The following is a 16,677-nucleotide window of genomic DNA, read 5'->3' on the forward strand; positions in this document are numbered from 1 at the left end:
CCTTTCATAAGACCCCACGCTTAATTTTAAGAACTAAAAGTTAGTTAAATTATGCATGTGTGGACACATGCATATATCGTTAGACGCAGAGGGATATTTTCAAGTCTACAACATAAGCTTTGAAGACCACATACATATACGTCGTTAGAAGGAGAAACATTTCCAAGAGACTTTTTACAGCACAAAATCTGATAGAAGACATGACGAACGTTTTCTTCACAGTTAACTTGGGAATGGTACTTCTTTGCTTTCAAGGCATTGCTAATGGTAAGCAGACAATGACTAGAGAAAAGAATATTGTAGTCGCAAGAAACTTTACGATCTTTTCTGATTTGAACTTCGCTTCCTCTCGCTGAGCAGTAATTATATATATATAAGGTATAACTAAGCCCTGGTGCTCAAATTCATACTAAAACATTCAAAGTGTTAAATAAAACTAAACATTGTTAAGCTATTCCAGGGCATCAATGAAGAAAAAAAATCAAGTTATAATTGATTCCGGATAACTAAAAGTAATGCGACGTTCGTTGTGCATGCTTACATTGAATCAAAATTGATTTACCATCAGATTACTTATTTTGCTGATTCATCAACAAAAATCCAGTACCCCGGACAATTCAATGTGATTCTTGCGTATTGGTCCTTGCTTATAAGAATTGATACTCGGAGACATTTCACACTTTGAATCTACCGAGTTGGAATAAAATCACTGATTTTCAAGGACCTTACGATTTTTCACCCCAAATCTATCGTGGACCCGCTTAATTATGACAATATTTTCTCGTTTACTTCAGTAAATCGTTTCCGCAATCAACTTGTTTAAACGCTCACCGTTTGGCTAAGAAAGAAGCTTTCAGTAACACACCATTTCCTTCCCATTTTGATTTCACTTAATAAATTGACTATTGTTTTGTTCTATTGAGGGGTCAGTGGAGTTAAGTGTGTTAATTGTACACTAAAAATGCAACTACACGATGTGAACAATGAGTTTAATATCTGTTTCCTGTTGTGCCTTGTATGTGATGTAAACAACCCATCCATTCCAATTCGATGTTTATTTTTTCAAATATTTTCCATTTATAGCGGTGGGAACCAATCCTTGCTTCCAAAATTCTTGTTACCTTATCTCTGATGCGGAATCACCCGCAACATGGACCGACAACCGAGAAACCTGCAGACGAAAGGGTGGTGACCTTGTTTCCATCGAGACCGAAGCAGAATGGAGCTTCCTCAATGATGAAATTCAAAAGCGTTGCATTGGGCAACCTAACGAATGGCACATTGGCCTGAATAAAGTGGGCGGAGTCTGGAAGTGGGTGAATAATAGCCCCCTGTCCATAGACAAGTGGCAAACAACCCATGGCGAGCCTTCTGGTGATGGAAATAAAGCGGTAATGTCAAAGGATTACCCACCGACAAAAAAAGGGCTGTTTAATGATCTTCCAAATTGGATCAAAAGAGCTTACATCTGTGAACTACCCAAAGGTAAGGAAATCTAAGTGACTCAGCACTGAACTTTGGTCTCTGCCAAAGGGATCAAGCCTTATTAGCTGTTTAAAGTAACCTACGAGAAAGAAACTTTAGCATCATAGTATCCAACTTGTGAATCGGTCAAAACTTCAATTGTACAAATGGAAAAGATAGGTCACAATCTGCTATTGAATGTAGTATAGTTAAAAATGAAACTTAAATTCACATCCTGATAACTCTTATGCAATTTTTTCTTTTTTTTTTGCTTCCCAAAGTCATTATATATGTGCAAGAATTCCTTCCATATTGGTTGTTTAGTACGATCAACAATTTGTGCAGAAATCAAATGGCTCTTCAGTCACCTGTTCAGCGAGACGGAATCTTAATTTTTTATGATTTAATTTCTCATTGTAAAGAGACCAATTAATATTGCCTTTTCTTTCCTCATCAGATTCCTAATGAAGTCGGCAAAGAAATGATAGCACAGAGTATGATGGAAATATGTTTTGATTCTTTCTACTTCAAATTTGTCTCATTTTCGAAAGAACAATAAAAGTGGAATTGTAAGGCAAATGAGTAACCATATCTTTTCGGAATTTAATTTGGTTAGATCTGTATGAGGTCTTATTAATGGTTGATGGTTTTTGACGGTTACAAAAGCTCCTAGTCAAAGTTAGAGTTTTCTTTGGTTGAGTCTCAAATCAATAGCTTCGGTCGAAAGCCAGCAAGAGTCAATGGTCTAAAATCTTAATTGCAGCGATTATCTTTCGATATGATAGGAAATTTTCCACATTGGTCGGCTAAAAGAAGCAACCGGGAAGTTTCAAATTCTAAAAAATTGGTGTTCTATGCCCCGGTCACTGTCTAAAACCATTCTAAAAAATTGGTGTTCTATGCCCCGGTCACTGTCTAAAACCAAATTTAGAGTGTAGCCCATGACACGGCTGAATGGCCAACTGTATTTCCTTCCAGCAGTATCTCCAGCTGCGCCAGTACATTATCTTATTTGACGTTTTGACGTGCAGTATCGCTGAGTTGTGCCGTATTTTAACTGGCTCTTAGAGCGAGTAAAAATAAAAACAACGCGCTAAAAATACGTAGAGGTCATCACACGGTGGCGAGAGGATACGAATTTTACGTTCGAGTAGCGAGAACAACATCTCAGATGTTATTCGTGCTTAGAGAACAGAAAATTCGTGTCTTCGAGCTAAAGTGTTTTATTCTTTTTATTGTATGGGCCATTGATATATATATGGCAGGGGCTTAAATTCCATTTCTGGGTATCAATAGAAAAAAAAAAATTTACCTTTGTCTCGTCGCAAGCTTCGAGAAATTTCTTTTCGGCGCTCTCGTTCTCTAGCTGTTCAGGAAAATACATTTACATCTTTGTCGCTTACCACAAAAAAAAAACTCTTGCTGCCGTGTAGTATTCCAACAAGAAACGAACTAGGTTCATTCAGTAAAATTTGAAAAGGCGGGAGTTGTGACGTCGCTGCTCAATATCTGCACTCTCGTCGCATATGAAAAATACGCCACTCGGCTTCCGGATGTATTAGTCGTATTAATTCTACGAGTGTTTTAGTTTTCGGTAGAACACTCACGTCCATTTGGTAATTAGCCATACTACACAACAAAAGGTCTAACATGTTATTTATCATCTAACTGCTTTTTTTCTGCCGAGCGTTTCTACTCATATCTCCTAAGGCGGGAAAAGAAAAGCGGATAGAGAAGCGTAGCGCGCAGCCGACAGGTTAAACAGGTTTTTTCACAGTTCCAAATAACCAACTATTGCGGAATATTTGAAATCTATTCGCGTGTTATTTGTACTCTACTTTGTGCTGTTGGATAATAACATACTTGACTGGTTCATCTTCCCTCTTGGCTGGGTTGTTCAAAGCCGGGATAAGATAACCCAGGGTAAGTATATAATCTGATCTTAGAGCTGAAAGCTTTGGCAGAAAATTCAGTAAAATTATTTTTTTCCTCGATTGGACGCGTGGATGCTCTAAAAAGAATAGAGAAAATTATCCTAAAAAGGCTTTTGAACAAATGAATAAAGAAACACATTAAAATTCCAAGACAAACGGCCTTCGAACAACTAGGCCCAGCAGCTGGAGAGTACTAACACCCCGGAAACTCCGAGAAATATCCATGTTTGCGTCAGGTTTTGTCCTCGGCACTTTTGTAAAATAGGGAGTACTACCTCGAGTAAAACACTTATATGGACAGCGTTCCTCTGCTTTTAGAACGGCTAGAATTTGGAACAATTTTCCCTAATGAAATAAAAGGACTGTTTTTCCATGAGCTCATTCATTAACGAACTCACAAGGCGCCTGGTTGTTTTTGTATCCATCGCAGTCATTTATATGTGTAGAACATTTTGTAATTTACGGGTCACTTTCTACTCTTTTTGGATGTTTTCTTATTGTTTTTTCACGAGGGCCTCATGTAGACTATCTTGTGACATTTCGTGCTGCCCTTTTTCAATGTACATAAGAAACTCCCGCACGATTTGTTTTTTAGGAACTGTAAGTGCATTATACACTATTATTACGGTGGGTTTGTATGAATTATCCTATCCAGTTTTTTCTTAAGTTTCTTTTTCTACTTACTGATCTAAGAAAATAAAGTATGAATGATAGGTTTTCCTGAGATCGATTAGTATTCGCTCTATATTCCCTTTTGTGGCTGAACACGGCATCACAGGTTGCCACGATTTCAAACTGTAACAAAAGGGGCAAAATTATTTATAGTTTAAACCTTTCAATTCTTGTGTTCATCAGCGGTCGTGTTGTTTAAGGCGAAAGCAAATTAACAGTTTCAAAGATTTTTCCTGCGGCCATAACTCTTTAGACTCGTTTCAATTTTAATCTTGTGTTGCCGTGGTCAGCGCAAATTGAAATTCGATTCCTAGTTAGAGATGCCTTTAAAAAGAATTAAAATTCCAACTTCCGACAGTTTTAGTTATTTTTAACATGTTAATTTACTATATTTTTGCCCGGTGACTCATCAAAACTGAATGTAGAGTCTCGCCACCGCGGAAACACCCCCTGCAAATCTGAACTTAGGCGCACGGAAGGGTGTGCAGCTCCCTGAGTAAGGGGGCAACCGTTGATACAATGACATTTCTACAAATTTCAAAATTATTTTCAAATCAGATTTGAATATGTTCTGTCCATAGAACATAAAATATGTTTCAAAAGTTACTGTTACTTTATTTTCGATGCGAAATCGGGCGGGACATGGTCCGACAACCGAAAAACTTGCCAAAAGAAGGGTGGCGACCTCGTCTCTATAGAAAATGAAGCAGAATGGAGCTTCCTCAACAACGAAATTCAAAAGCGTTGCACCGGGAAGCCTAACGAAGGCATATAGGCCTGCATAAAGCTTTAACGGGGATTGGAAGTTGGCGAGTGGAAGCAAGCTGAGCTTTAAAAAATGGCAGACGACCGCTGGCGCTCCATCTAGTGATGGAGATAAAGTGGTGATGTCAAGGGATTTCCCAGCAAAAACGCAAGGCCTGTTTAATGATCTTTCAAACAATCAAAAAGGGGCTTACATTTGTGAAATGCCTAAAGGTAATACCATCTCCAAAACGCACATGGTATATTTTAGAACTTTAACTCGCAGATTACTGAATATTTGATCAGTCTAAGTTTTTGTTTCGGAGCTGATTCTTCTTACATCATGTGTTAACAGGGGTACTGTTGAGGGAAATTTTTATTGTGAAAAAAGGGAAAGATAAACTACAATCTCCTCTATATTATTGAATGAATCACAACTGAAATCGAAGCTGAAATCCATAATCTTAAAATTCCAATGCAATCTTTTTCTTCTCCCTTGCCATGTTATCAGTTGTCTGCCAAATTGCAATGTATGTTGTGTTTACGTATTACAGTCAAGAAAACAATGTGCGTACATAGAAAACGGTTCTTAAATCACCTGCTCTTCGGAACGGAATCCTGTTTTATTGTTTTTTTTTTTAATTTCTAATCATAGAGACCAATTTTCTTTTTTTTCCTCTTTCAGATTCTTCATGAAGTCAGCTTAAAAAAAACAATAAAAACAAACAAACAAACAAACAAAAAACAGAAAAATATAGTAAGGCTTTAATTCTGACGATGGAGATCTGTTTTGTTTGTTTGTGCTCAGTTTAAATTTGTCTCATTTTGAAAGAACAATGAAAGTGCACTTCCATGACAATGAGTTACTAACGAAATTTTTTACATTTTTTGGGTATTGAGGTTTCATTAATGCTAGATTGTTGTTTCCTTTGGTTGATTTCCAGTCAATAGCCGCGGTCGAAAACCAACAAAATTCAAACATCTAATGTTTTAAGTGCAGCAATTATCTTTCGATACGGTCACAGAAAAAATGGGACTGAGAAGGAGGCACCTGGTCTAGGCATTGGATAAGTCAATCTTACCTAAGCTTTTTTGTTACTGGTCTCACGAACGGAGGCAGGTTTTCCAAGAAATCTGATATTTTTTTCGCTGTGCGAGATGGAAACGCACAGCGGAACATGACTCTTGCAGTCCCTATGGCAACTTTTTCAATAAGGGAAATGTGAGTCAGTCTTCCTATAGTGGTTTCTGATACAACAGTTTTGTCGTGGCCAGATCACTCTATGAGTGTGTTGACATGCAAGGCCATTTGATGACGGTTAGATTGTTAAAGTTCAGGATAATACAATAATGAGACTGACCAAACATTGTGTATCCGTTTTTCATTATAAAAAACCTTATAAAGTAAAAACCATTTTAACACAACATCTCCATATGTTACTTTTCGTTTATTCAATCAGTTGTTCTGTAAATGTGCACTTGCGTTCCAAGGGTACGAGTTTGAGTCAGCTGATAGTAAATAACTGGAAAAATGGGATGGAATCAAGGGAAAATCTGATTTTGTCCGAAGGAGAGGGATTCTATCGAAGTGTAAGGAAGAAGTGTACTTTGTTGTGGACGTTATTTAGTGATATCATTTAAATAACGTAAGAACAAAGGCAAAATATCGAAAATCGTTAGTTGCATTGCGTAGGAAGGAGTCAGACACATTTCTAAAGGAAAAAAGGAATTGCATCTTGCATCTCTAAAGAGAGAAGGAAAAAAATGAGCCAATTACTGGTTAGCATTGGGCTACTGATCATTAGGCAGGGGATGTTCTGTTTGCATTCTTTTATTCTCCGTTACTATTCTACTCCGTTTGATAACGTTTCTGTTGTCATGCTAATAAGCAGTATTTTTAGCCTTTAGGCTTGAAAGCATTTTGCCCCCGCAAAAGTTTTGATCCTTTGAAGAAAAAATTCCATGCCACGAACTTATAACATATAATAGTGAACATATTACCTTGTTATCTCATAAATACTAATACAAGTAGCAGCAATTTATTCACATTGTCATCTTTTTTAAAAAATGCATCTTCATCGGTATTTCTCCACCATACTATATCTATGCTTAAATTAAATTCGTATGAAACCTTTTAACAAACCATGGTAGACAGGAAACACGTTTATCATATAAACTACGGTGTTATTCAACGATTTCCAGCCCTAAGAAAACTTGAAAAAGTGCGATAATTTAGAAATTTTCTGTCCTTTTGTAAAATAGTTCTAAGCTATCGTTCACATACATTTTCTTAGCATTTTAGCTCTTGGATAGCGACAGCATCAACCACACTGTAATTTTAATTTCTTAAGTACATGTACATGTCATAATGGTTAACGACCGGAAATCAAGCCGCGGGTAAAAGAGCTCATGATTGACGTATCGAGAATAATTTATTTTTATCAGCGTCAGCGGTTGTAACCAAGAAAAAGTTGTTTCCTAAATATCTGGATGTCCTACCCACTTCTACTTAACTCTTAACTTTGCTTGTCAAAAATTCTTATGTCAGTCGATGTCAAGAATATTTGGTGGAGCAAAAGGTTGCCCGCTTGAAACTGACAAGGCCTTGAACTGTACCTCTTTTAGGCAACAGGTTGCGGACTCCTCGAATACGTTGAATACGATATTAAGAAGTCTTTTGAATTATCCCTGAAGAGTCAACATCCCAAGAAGAAAACGTTTCTGATTGTAAGCTGTTCCTAAAAAAAACTTTCAGCCTGCGAGAGCCAGATCTTGCATGGTCATCACCACTTTTTTGTTACGGCAAACGTATTATCTGGGTATTTGCTTAGTTTAAGCCATAGATTACGACAAGCGTCCTGGATATTACCAAAACAGGTGTTGTCGGAAGTACCGGGCTGAAAACAGAATAAATAGGTGTAAATTCTGAGTCAGCTTTTCGAACTAAAAAAAATCTAATCAGTGGTCAGAAGAGTTGGGGCTGCCCATCAAGAATGCCTGCATACTGAAAAACTTACTACCAGTAGTTTGAAATTGACGGTTTAAAATTGAATTTTTCCGAGAAGGGCTGGACTTAATATTAACGAAATTTGTGAACGATGTTTCCATATCACAAAAATTTCAGAAACATTTAAAATCTTTCACCAAAATATAATACAAAAACTACAGTCCTTTAAGAAAATTTCACTCTGCCATTTCTTGTGCAACAAAACTTTGAACTTGTTTCAAAAACTTCAAGAACTCCGGAAGTTTTGCAACAATGGCATCTGGCTCCCAGTCCTTGGTGCAAAGTGCCTCATCCCACTCTTTACAGTGCAAATGAAGATCAGTCTACAAACGAATACAAGCAATGACGTGTAAATAAACAATTTTCTATGAGTAGAAAAACAGTCGTTATCTAATTCAAGCTTTTCTATTGCTTTTTTGGCTGCTTTTGTCCTACGCTTCCAGCAAATCATACACAGTTTCCTTCGGTTTCGCTCTCGCAGAGTTTTTCGTTATATCGTTTCCTCATCTATAATGTACATCAAAAAAACGTGTCGATGAGAATTCCGATGCAGAAATAATAACATATAGTGGAGAGAAAGGGTTATTCCGTGCCAAAAAAGTGAAAAACAGAGAATTTTGATGGTTGATAAACAAAGGCACTCATAAAGAGCCAAACGAACACGACCTCTAAACGGCGTCACAGGCTCGTGCAATTATGCTAGACTTTGAAAACATTTGTTCGCGCTCATCCATCCCAAATTACATTTGAAACCATGTGTTTACTCTAAGTATAGCCTTGTGAAATAAGAATAAAAAATTTGCTGGTGGCATATGGAGAACTGTTTTAAAATACGTGCATGAATAACTTTGTATGACATGATAAGTGGAAGCTTAGACGGAAGGAAGGATCCTTCGCAAATACCAACACTCGGTGATCAAATCATAGCTGGAGTTCCACGAGAAAAAATGTTGTTAAATCCAAAAGAAACGCAGAAAGAAAAGTTGAGTGACGTTTACATGACATGCAGTACCTACTCTACTTTAAACAAGGCAAGCCCGCCTATTTGTATAGTGTCCACGAGTAATCATAAAAAATTTGAGGCCATGTTGTAGAATATTAATATTAACGAACACATCATTTTGACCGGCTTGGCCCGATGGAACTGTCCCTACCGATTCTCTGGAGTCTTCGTTTAGGATGTCACTTCGCCACGAGCTTTCTTTGGAAAGAATGATCGCGTATCCCTCATTGGCGGTGTACAAAGTTCGTTTGGAGGAGCGTTTATGGATCAAGTGAAATCCCTCGGGTATGGTTTCTTCTGGAAGGCGGAGTCCGAAATCATCTTCATCATCGAAGGTGAGTCCAGAGAGATACTTTGACAGGATAAGTCTTGTTTCTTCATCTGGTGCATAGTCTGCGTTGACCGCACGATCTACAGAATTATTGAGAAATGTTACATTTTTGTTCGATTAGTGGACATTATAATTTAGATATTTAAAACAAGCTCCTATTTTGTAAGGACATAAATATAAATTATAACTTGAGGAAAAATGGCACACCGGACCTTGCCCGAGTTTTAGTGGAACTAATGGTTTTAAATATAGCTTTTTCAATCGAATCATTAATTATGGAAGAGTTCACCTAGTAATATTCGAGAAGCAAACAGTATTACAGCCTTAAAAAGGAGCGTTTTAAATTTTATCAAGGATAATCGGAACTTTTATCTTTATATTTGTATATACTTTTCTTACATCTTAATAAGTGGGACATCCCTAACATGGTGCGCCAGCGCTTTAAATTTAAATCAATTTAAGCCTATTTTTCATCTGGTGGAGTGAATCTGTAATTTGTTCCGTTGACGTGAGTTTGTGCCGGTATGTTTCAGATTTTCAAACTGACGTATTACTCAGTAACAATGACCTTTTCTTTCCAAGCTTACAGCAGTATGTTTATCGTATATTACAGCAATGAGAAGACTAGCCTCACGATGTGTCATATTTTCTCGTTACATAGTACAGCGTGGAGCATGATGGTACAAAATAGCCAAACGACTAATATTCAGACAATTTTTTTAATTCTCGTAACAAACCTGCTTTAGATCCTAACTACCCCCTTTTTACGTTGGCCATAAGAAACTTGCAGCGCTCGCGAATATATAACACAGAGAGGAATGGGGTGTTTCAAGAAAACCTGAGGAGGATTGTAACGCATATTCTCTTGACAAGTTTTCTTATTATCAAATCTTTTATCGAATTCTTCGTTTCCTAGTTCCCTTTGCTGGCACCAAACTCGCACAGAGTTTTGATAGTGTATTTTCTTAGAATAGCAATTAAATAAAATCAATAATATTTCAAAGGTCAGTGCGATACCAAATTATAAGCGTTTCACACCCACCTGTTCGCCCTCGAATGGTTAACCTGCAATCAAATTCACAACTGGGAAACAAAATATCGGCCTGTAAATATCTTCGAGATGGAAGAACCAGCCATCCTTGGCATCTCGACCGTGTTACCTCGTCCTCAAAGTGAATTGTCTCGAGAATATTCTTCACGTCGCTGAAAGGGATTGGAATATCCTCCAACTTCTTATTTATATCTGCCTTTGCCACCCATACCTATATATCAAAGATTATACAAGACACGATCGTTTGTTGAATATGATCCCCTTAGAAACACTTAATTTAATGCAATGCAAGAATCTGTTTTTGCGTGAGATTCGTTATTTTCCTGTTAATTAGCTTGTTAGAAAAACTTAAGAGCTGTTTAACTATATATCTTAATGTAGGGGACTGGATATCATTGTATATCGCTCTATATATCATTCTTGGAGGTTTTTTAACCGAGTCTTTTTTCCCAAAGCTTTGCCAACTCCCAGTTTTAAGCTACCAAGAAGCTCTTAAAAAGTGCAATATTGCCACCCTCTACCAACGGCGCCAATTGCTGACGGAGCGCCTATTCAGTGAGATCAAAGACAACGCCTGCCACAAATTACATGGCCTTTTGCCGTCATGTAATCTTAGTACCGTAGCCTTAAGGAGAAAGCGCGCTTTTTAACGTACCTTTTTACAGAAAAAATAGACTGAAGAATAGTTTAATCATGTACAACGCGGCTATTTCCTAATGGCTTTAACATATATAATGCGGCTATTTCTTAAATTTCACTATGTACAATATATATAATGATATATATCAATAGTATTTTTGCTCTTCCGTTCATGGGTTTTAATGTACATATGTAGTATTTTTTAGCCCTTTTTTATTTAGTTTTTTATTCTTTTTTGTATTTAGTATTAACTAAAGATTTGTACAGTCCATAATCCAACCTTGTGGTTGCAATGGATTTTTAATAAAGCTATGCTGCTATCTGTTAGGTTTATTAGCTGGTGTATTGATCTATTTTATATTGTGTGGATCACCATTTCTAACCATGATGTCGCCGTACCTTGCATCGCACTTGGTGCCCACATGGCGTCGAATATGTTAAATCATATCTCACTTTGAAATCCTCAGTCGTCGTTTCGCACAAATTACCCTCCAGGATTTTCTCATCGAGATTCACACCTTCTTTGAAGGCCACTTTCCAATAGTTTTCTGCTTCTGAAGATTGAAGCTTTGCTGTAACCTCATCAATACTCCATTCCCCTTCAGTCACTTCCTCTACCAGAAAAAAAAAAAATAGGAAGAATACATTTTTGTTCGCATCCCTTTTTTTTGTTACTGATGCATCGGATATTTATGGTCAACTCCTCTTCATATAACAAGATTCAGTGATAAAAGTCAGGCCTGATGCACTATATCTAATTAATCCTTAATTCATTTTCAAACAATCGTCGTATAAGTTCTTTTCCTGTTCTTTATCAGCAAGAGCTCGTCCTTAACAAAGAACAAAACGAGTGTAAATCAAGTTTTTCTAACTTTTTGTATTAAAGTCGTTTACGCAGATGAAAACTATTTTGGAATTTCACAGTTTCTCGTCTGTCCCTGAAAATAGGAGTTTTTGCAATAAGCTAACAGAAGAAGTAGAACGGTTATGGGTGAAATTACCTTCATCGGCTCCCCGGATGATAGCCTTTCCCAAGTGACACCACATGTCAGCCTTCGGTTGCTGTTCGGTTTCATACTTTATTTGACGTAGTGCCTTTAATGCGGCATCTTTAATTTGCGAGTGATAACCATCGGTAGAACTATTTGGTTCCTAAATTAGATCAATTTTCAATTTCAAATTCTGTTTGACGTTGCAAAATGCATTAAATATGCGTTAACAACCAGTTTTTCACTAAAAAGGGTATGCGATAATTCCGAAACATTTTCATCGTTAATGAAACTAGACGTACATGTAGTTTTAGCCTAGAAAAATTATTTTCTTGTGCTGCACTTGTGTATCTGCAGAGTACAGTTAAAAAATCTGCGGCATCGACGGGCAAATGAAAGTCTAAGTTGGTCGTAAAAATATTTTTGATAGTCTTAGACTCTGGTGAATAAAAAGTTTCATTTATCACATAACAAAAATCCCCTTATGATTAGCCGTTTGTGATAGCGTGAGCAGGGCCAAAGAGTGAAAGCCGTACAGCCCTCGAGAAGCGGGCTAAAAGAAGAAAGGAGGAAGAAGGAATTGTTAGGCCATATGAAACACTATCTGAGTTTATTACGGAAAATTTTTTGATAATATATTCATAGCTAACTGTCTTAGCGCGTTCCTAAACTACATCGCTTTTAATATTAACTGTTATGAACAAACCTGATGTTCATAGTCCTCAGTAGGTTTCAGTCGACACTGACTTTGCAGTCCTGGAAGAACCATACGATCTCCCTCAGAAACTTGCTCCAGCTTCAGCTTACAATCACCTGGCAGATTACAGCCATCAATGAAACGACATACTTTGTTGAATTCGTTTTCCACTCCCCTTAGTCTTGCTCCAGCCTTGAAAATCAACGAATTTTATTATTGCATAAGCTGTTTTAAAATCAGCAAATTAAAAGTAGTAGAGCATTATTCGCAGTGTTCAAAGCTATACCAGACACCTTGTGATTTTCTAAAACAGGCGTCTTTTTATTTTCTCAAGTATTCTCCATATTGTGCGTTCTTTTATCAGTCGAACTTGAATGTGCGGTACGTTCCTTGATCATCTTGCTCCTAGAGGTGAAATTTTTCTACGTGCATGCAAAGTATTTGCACATCAATAAAAAAAAGAAAAACATAACAAAAAACCGAATAATATATAATGCCTGTTTTAAAGCAGACCTGCCCTGTGTGAACAACTAATTATTTTCAAGAGTTTCAGAAGTGAAAGACTACAATAATACTTTGATCAATTTGATGCATGAAGATGAAGGAAGACTCCAGTTGAGACTAAAGGAAAGAACTGACCAGTTGGCTGATTCTCCGAAAACATGGGAGTCACTGTACCGTCGCCTCCCGATTCGGGAACTCTACATTTCTAATTTTCATTCCCTCAATTCCTTAACGGAAGGTCGACTTTCCGAAAAGCTAATTTCATTGTGAAAAAAAAAAAATTGGCACAAGCGTGCAAACGACTACCGTGGTTGTCTTTACAAAGTTTTCTCTTATCAAGTTCAAGAATTTGAATTCTGTGCGACGTGTCTCGGAGGACAAATTTCTAGGAGACAATCCCAAGGAACTTGCCTTTAAAACTCCCCCTCCCCCACTACAATTTTTTTGCAGCATTCGTGCTCTGTGATTGTGCCCCCGCCCTTATGTCTTTTTCATTTGTTCCCAAAACCTGTTTTCCTGGTGTGTTTTTCACGCATCATTTTTCTCTGCTATGTGTTTCAACAAAATGCACTTGAAACATATCCCCATTATTGAGCCCACCTTGATGAACAGCGATACCCATCATGACACTGACCATAATCAAAACGATTGCAATGGAAATGGGAACGCCCATCATGATAATGATAATGTTCACGAAAGCACAAGATCGACCCTTATCATCATTTCAGTTCTCAAAAGAGATTTACAAAGGAATATTTTTGCTTTTAATTAATATTCTGTGAAGGAATGAACTTACGATGATAGTGCTAATGTGCAGTTTGGCCTGTTGTCGTTGCTGTTCAGTCCCACCAGCTATATATACTTCACCGTCTTTCCTTATGACTTTTGCACCAGTTTGAGTGCTGATGTCACGGAGATTATCGCCTCCTTTACCCATTACCAAGCCTTTGTAAACTCGAGGAATCTCCACATGTTCACCAAGGGAACGTGCGTCGTTTCTCTTACGCTGTATTTCTTGCTATTATAATGAACGAAACTGATTTAACTTAGAATACGAATCTCAATCAGTTTTGGACAAGATCAGCAAAAATAAGCCTGAAGGAAATAAAGCTCTTAAAATTTGGTAAACTTGGCTCGAAATTTTTAACCCCAGTGTTAGCGCCTTCTCATTCAATGAAAGTGAGTTTGTCTTTTTATCAGTAGAAACTTACCACCTTCTCTAAAATAAGACTCTTTGCAAGTGCTCGTTGCTCAGTATCGCCCCTTATTAAGAAGCTGTCCTCATCTCTCCTCGAGGTGATCTTTGCTCCAGATTTCGCCATGATCTCTCTAATGTTACAGCCTCCCTTACCAATAACATGGCCTTTCAAATCGCTTTGCACCTCAACTAATTCACTCTCCACTGCCTCTTTATTTTGTTTCTTGAGGCGGTTGTAAGCTGATCTGTCAAACATAAGAATAGTTTTACCACAATTGGCATTAATGTCCCAATCTGATTGCCAATTGCCGTTGGCATTAAGAGTACAGACCACGCCGCTCGAGTCAACGTGTCACGCAATGGTCACGCAATGAGAGAACCTTTTTCTTTGACGTCGATATTGAGATAAAAAAATCGACAGTGGCTTAGAGCGGTCTGTTTAACAAATAGCTTCCAAGTTGCCGTGCGTCTGTTCAGTAATAGATCACAGAGGACGTCACAATGTGGTAAGAACAAAAAAGTGACACACGAGGCGCAGCATTTGTTTTATATAATAAAGAATTAAAAAACGTTTTAATGATGACGTCATCTATACGTCTGTCCTCCAATAGATCATAAGTGAGAACCAATCAGAATGCGTGCACAACTGAGCTTATTATGTAAACTCCTATCGACAACGAAATTCGTCATCACAGTTTTTAACTGTCGAATTGTTAATAAGCCCCCTTTTCGATTGTGTGACACGACAAGCTCTGCAATGGAACATTAGGTTTGAATGACTGTGTCTCGTAGCATCAACCAAACACCCGTTTTAAAAATAACAAACCAGGTTAATTAAAAAAAGTTTAAAAAAATTCATACTAAGCTAGTTTGTTCAGTAAGGAATAATATTTATCCAAGATGATATTTCATTAAGAAAATTTATATATAATGAAGGCAATAAGACTCAGAAATTCGCCACGATTATAATAAATTGCCCTTGTTTGATAATTTATACGTGTTATGATTAAAACTGTTTAAATTTATACATTATACAGTGTCGTGACTAGAAAAAAATTTGCATTTGTCACTTTGGTGTTTTGCCGGCGCGGTATCACAATACTTGAGTATGGTTGATTATAAACACTCTAACCGATACTTGCAGTTACAAACCTCCTAGTTTTCAAATTGACCTGGTTTATGATATAGAAAAAATAAAACTTTCCGGTTGTCATTGTAACATCGGGACTGTATACAGAATCTGTTTGAATAAGTGATATTGGAAACCGAAGTAAGACGAGATCTGATGAGTACATATGAATTCGAAAAAATTTTAGACACCAGCCGAGGACGAATCGAAAATTAATTTGAAAAAATAACGCATCCACTTTTCTTTAAGCAAATAAGGTAAGGAAAGAAAGTAAAAGGGTTCCCTACTTTTGCACCTAAATAGGAAAGTTGAAGACATTTCAAGCAAGAATTTAAAAGTTGATTCGATAACTTTACTTACAACTTCTTACCCTCCTTTCGAGTCCTTCGATCGTCTCCTATCAAAACCACGACTTCCCATCGGTATCAAGCAGTGCTCGCTCTCTGTTAAGTAAGTTGCAGCTCTTGATTTCAACCTAAATATCGAACGATTCGCCAAGGATTAGCATTCGTGAGAACTGAAAACAACCTAACCGGAAGCACTTCCGGAAAGTCCTTTGTCACCAGTTTCCCCCGGAAAACTTGAATTAATCTCGTGCCAGTCTTAATAAAGTGGCTTGGATACTCGCTCAGGCCAGGCAAGCAAGCATGTGTACAGTAGCTAGCGGGCCGCTGTGTGGCATCACATAGCTTGTGTATTCCAGAGTGTAGCCTGACCACGCACCCCATTGCAGTACTACCGGATGTTTCTTCGCACGACATTCGTGACGAGAAAAGCGGATAAAATGTAATGACAATGGGCTCAGTCAAACGATCCATAAATGACCACTTAGGAAATGGCCACTTGGGAACGACAGCAATAACGACTTCAAAGATACGCGATAATCTAACCGACGCCTAATCAGACGCCGACGCCTAATCAGACGCCTAGTCAGATTATGTAGTCAGTGGGTGGATGATGAGGGCGATGGTTGTTTTCATAAAGCAAAGCTATTGCTCACAAGTTTTACATGGCCAATTTTGCCGTTAATTGCTTTAAACCGGTGAGAATTATATTCCACGAGAGGTTCACTTTGTGGTGCAGTGGTGTCGAGACCATACCTTTGGCCCAGGAATAATGTTTCGAAGCGCTCTGAGTCTCGCGCCAATCATTCGTATAGAGAAAAGATCAATAAACATGAACACAAGAACGAAAAATGCTCGAGAAAGTATCATATTAATCACTACTCACTCACAACCAGATTTCTATGCCAACTTTGCGAGTATTTACATTTCGCGTTTGGTAGATCGGATTTTGTTCCTTTTGCGCCTTAAAA

General features: G+C 37.6%; 2 protein-coding genes across 4 annotated transcripts in view; one reads left to right on the forward strand and one right to left on the reverse strand.

The window, feature by feature from the left end:
- Positions 1–55: 55 nt before the first annotated feature.
- On the forward strand, positions 56–2,043 carry LOC113668851 (C-type lectin domain family 4 member E). Its single transcript, XM_027184803.2, has 3 exons — positions 56–267; positions 1,084–1,485; positions 1,922–2,043. Exons 1-3 carry the CDS (start codon positions 201–203, stop codon positions 1,927–1,929), a joined length of 477 nt encoding a protein of 158 aa, XP_027040604.2. The 5' UTR covers positions 56–200; the 3' UTR covers positions 1,930–2,043.
- A 4,588-nt stretch (positions 2,044–6,631) lies between these two features.
- LOC113668852 (uncharacterized) overlaps positions 6,632–16,677 on the reverse strand; it is a 31,798-nt gene continuing 21,752 nt past the window's right edge. Inside the window, exons 1-9 of one of the 3 annotated variants that reach the window (XM_089193600.1) lie at positions 15,733–16,089; positions 14,247–14,478; positions 13,832–14,053; positions 12,541–12,723; positions 11,847–11,997; positions 11,245–11,459; positions 10,198–10,417; positions 8,976–9,235; positions 6,632–8,144 (exon numbers count right to left, since the gene is read on the reverse strand). In XM_089193600.1, coding sequence (XP_089049726.1) covers positions 7,998–8,144; positions 8,976–9,235; positions 10,198–10,417; positions 11,245–11,459; positions 11,847–11,997; positions 12,541–12,723; positions 13,832–14,053; positions 14,247–14,478; positions 15,733–15,782 — 1,680 coding nt within the window. In that variant the 5' untranslated portion in view covers positions 15,783–16,089 and the 3' untranslated portion in view covers positions 6,632–7,997. Of the gene's footprint in view, positions 8,145–8,975; positions 9,236–10,197; positions 10,418–11,244; positions 11,460–11,846; positions 11,998–12,540; positions 12,724–13,831; positions 14,054–14,246; positions 14,479–15,722; positions 16,090–16,677 lie in introns of those variants that run through there. The other 2 variants (XM_089193602.1, XM_089193601.1) reach the window with 2 other exon arrangements.

The sequence above is a fragment of the Pocillopora damicornis genome, chromosome 14 (genome assembly GCF_964200805.1).
Source record: "Pocillopora damicornis chromosome 14, jaPocDami1.2, whole genome shotgun sequence".
Taxonomy (NCBI): Eukaryota; Metazoa; Cnidaria; class Anthozoa; order Scleractinia; family Pocilloporidae; genus Pocillopora; species Pocillopora damicornis.

Excerpts from the sequence above, each read along its gene's own strand:
- LOC113668851 (XM_027184803.2), top strand. The coding sequence starts at position 201 with ATGACGAACGTTTTCTTCACAGTTAACTTGGGAATGGTACTTCTTTGC. Across the intron at positions 268-1,083 it reads CTTTCAAGGCATTGCTAATG|CGGTGGGAACCAATCCTTGC; the intron begins GTAAGCAGACAA and ends TTCCATTTATAG.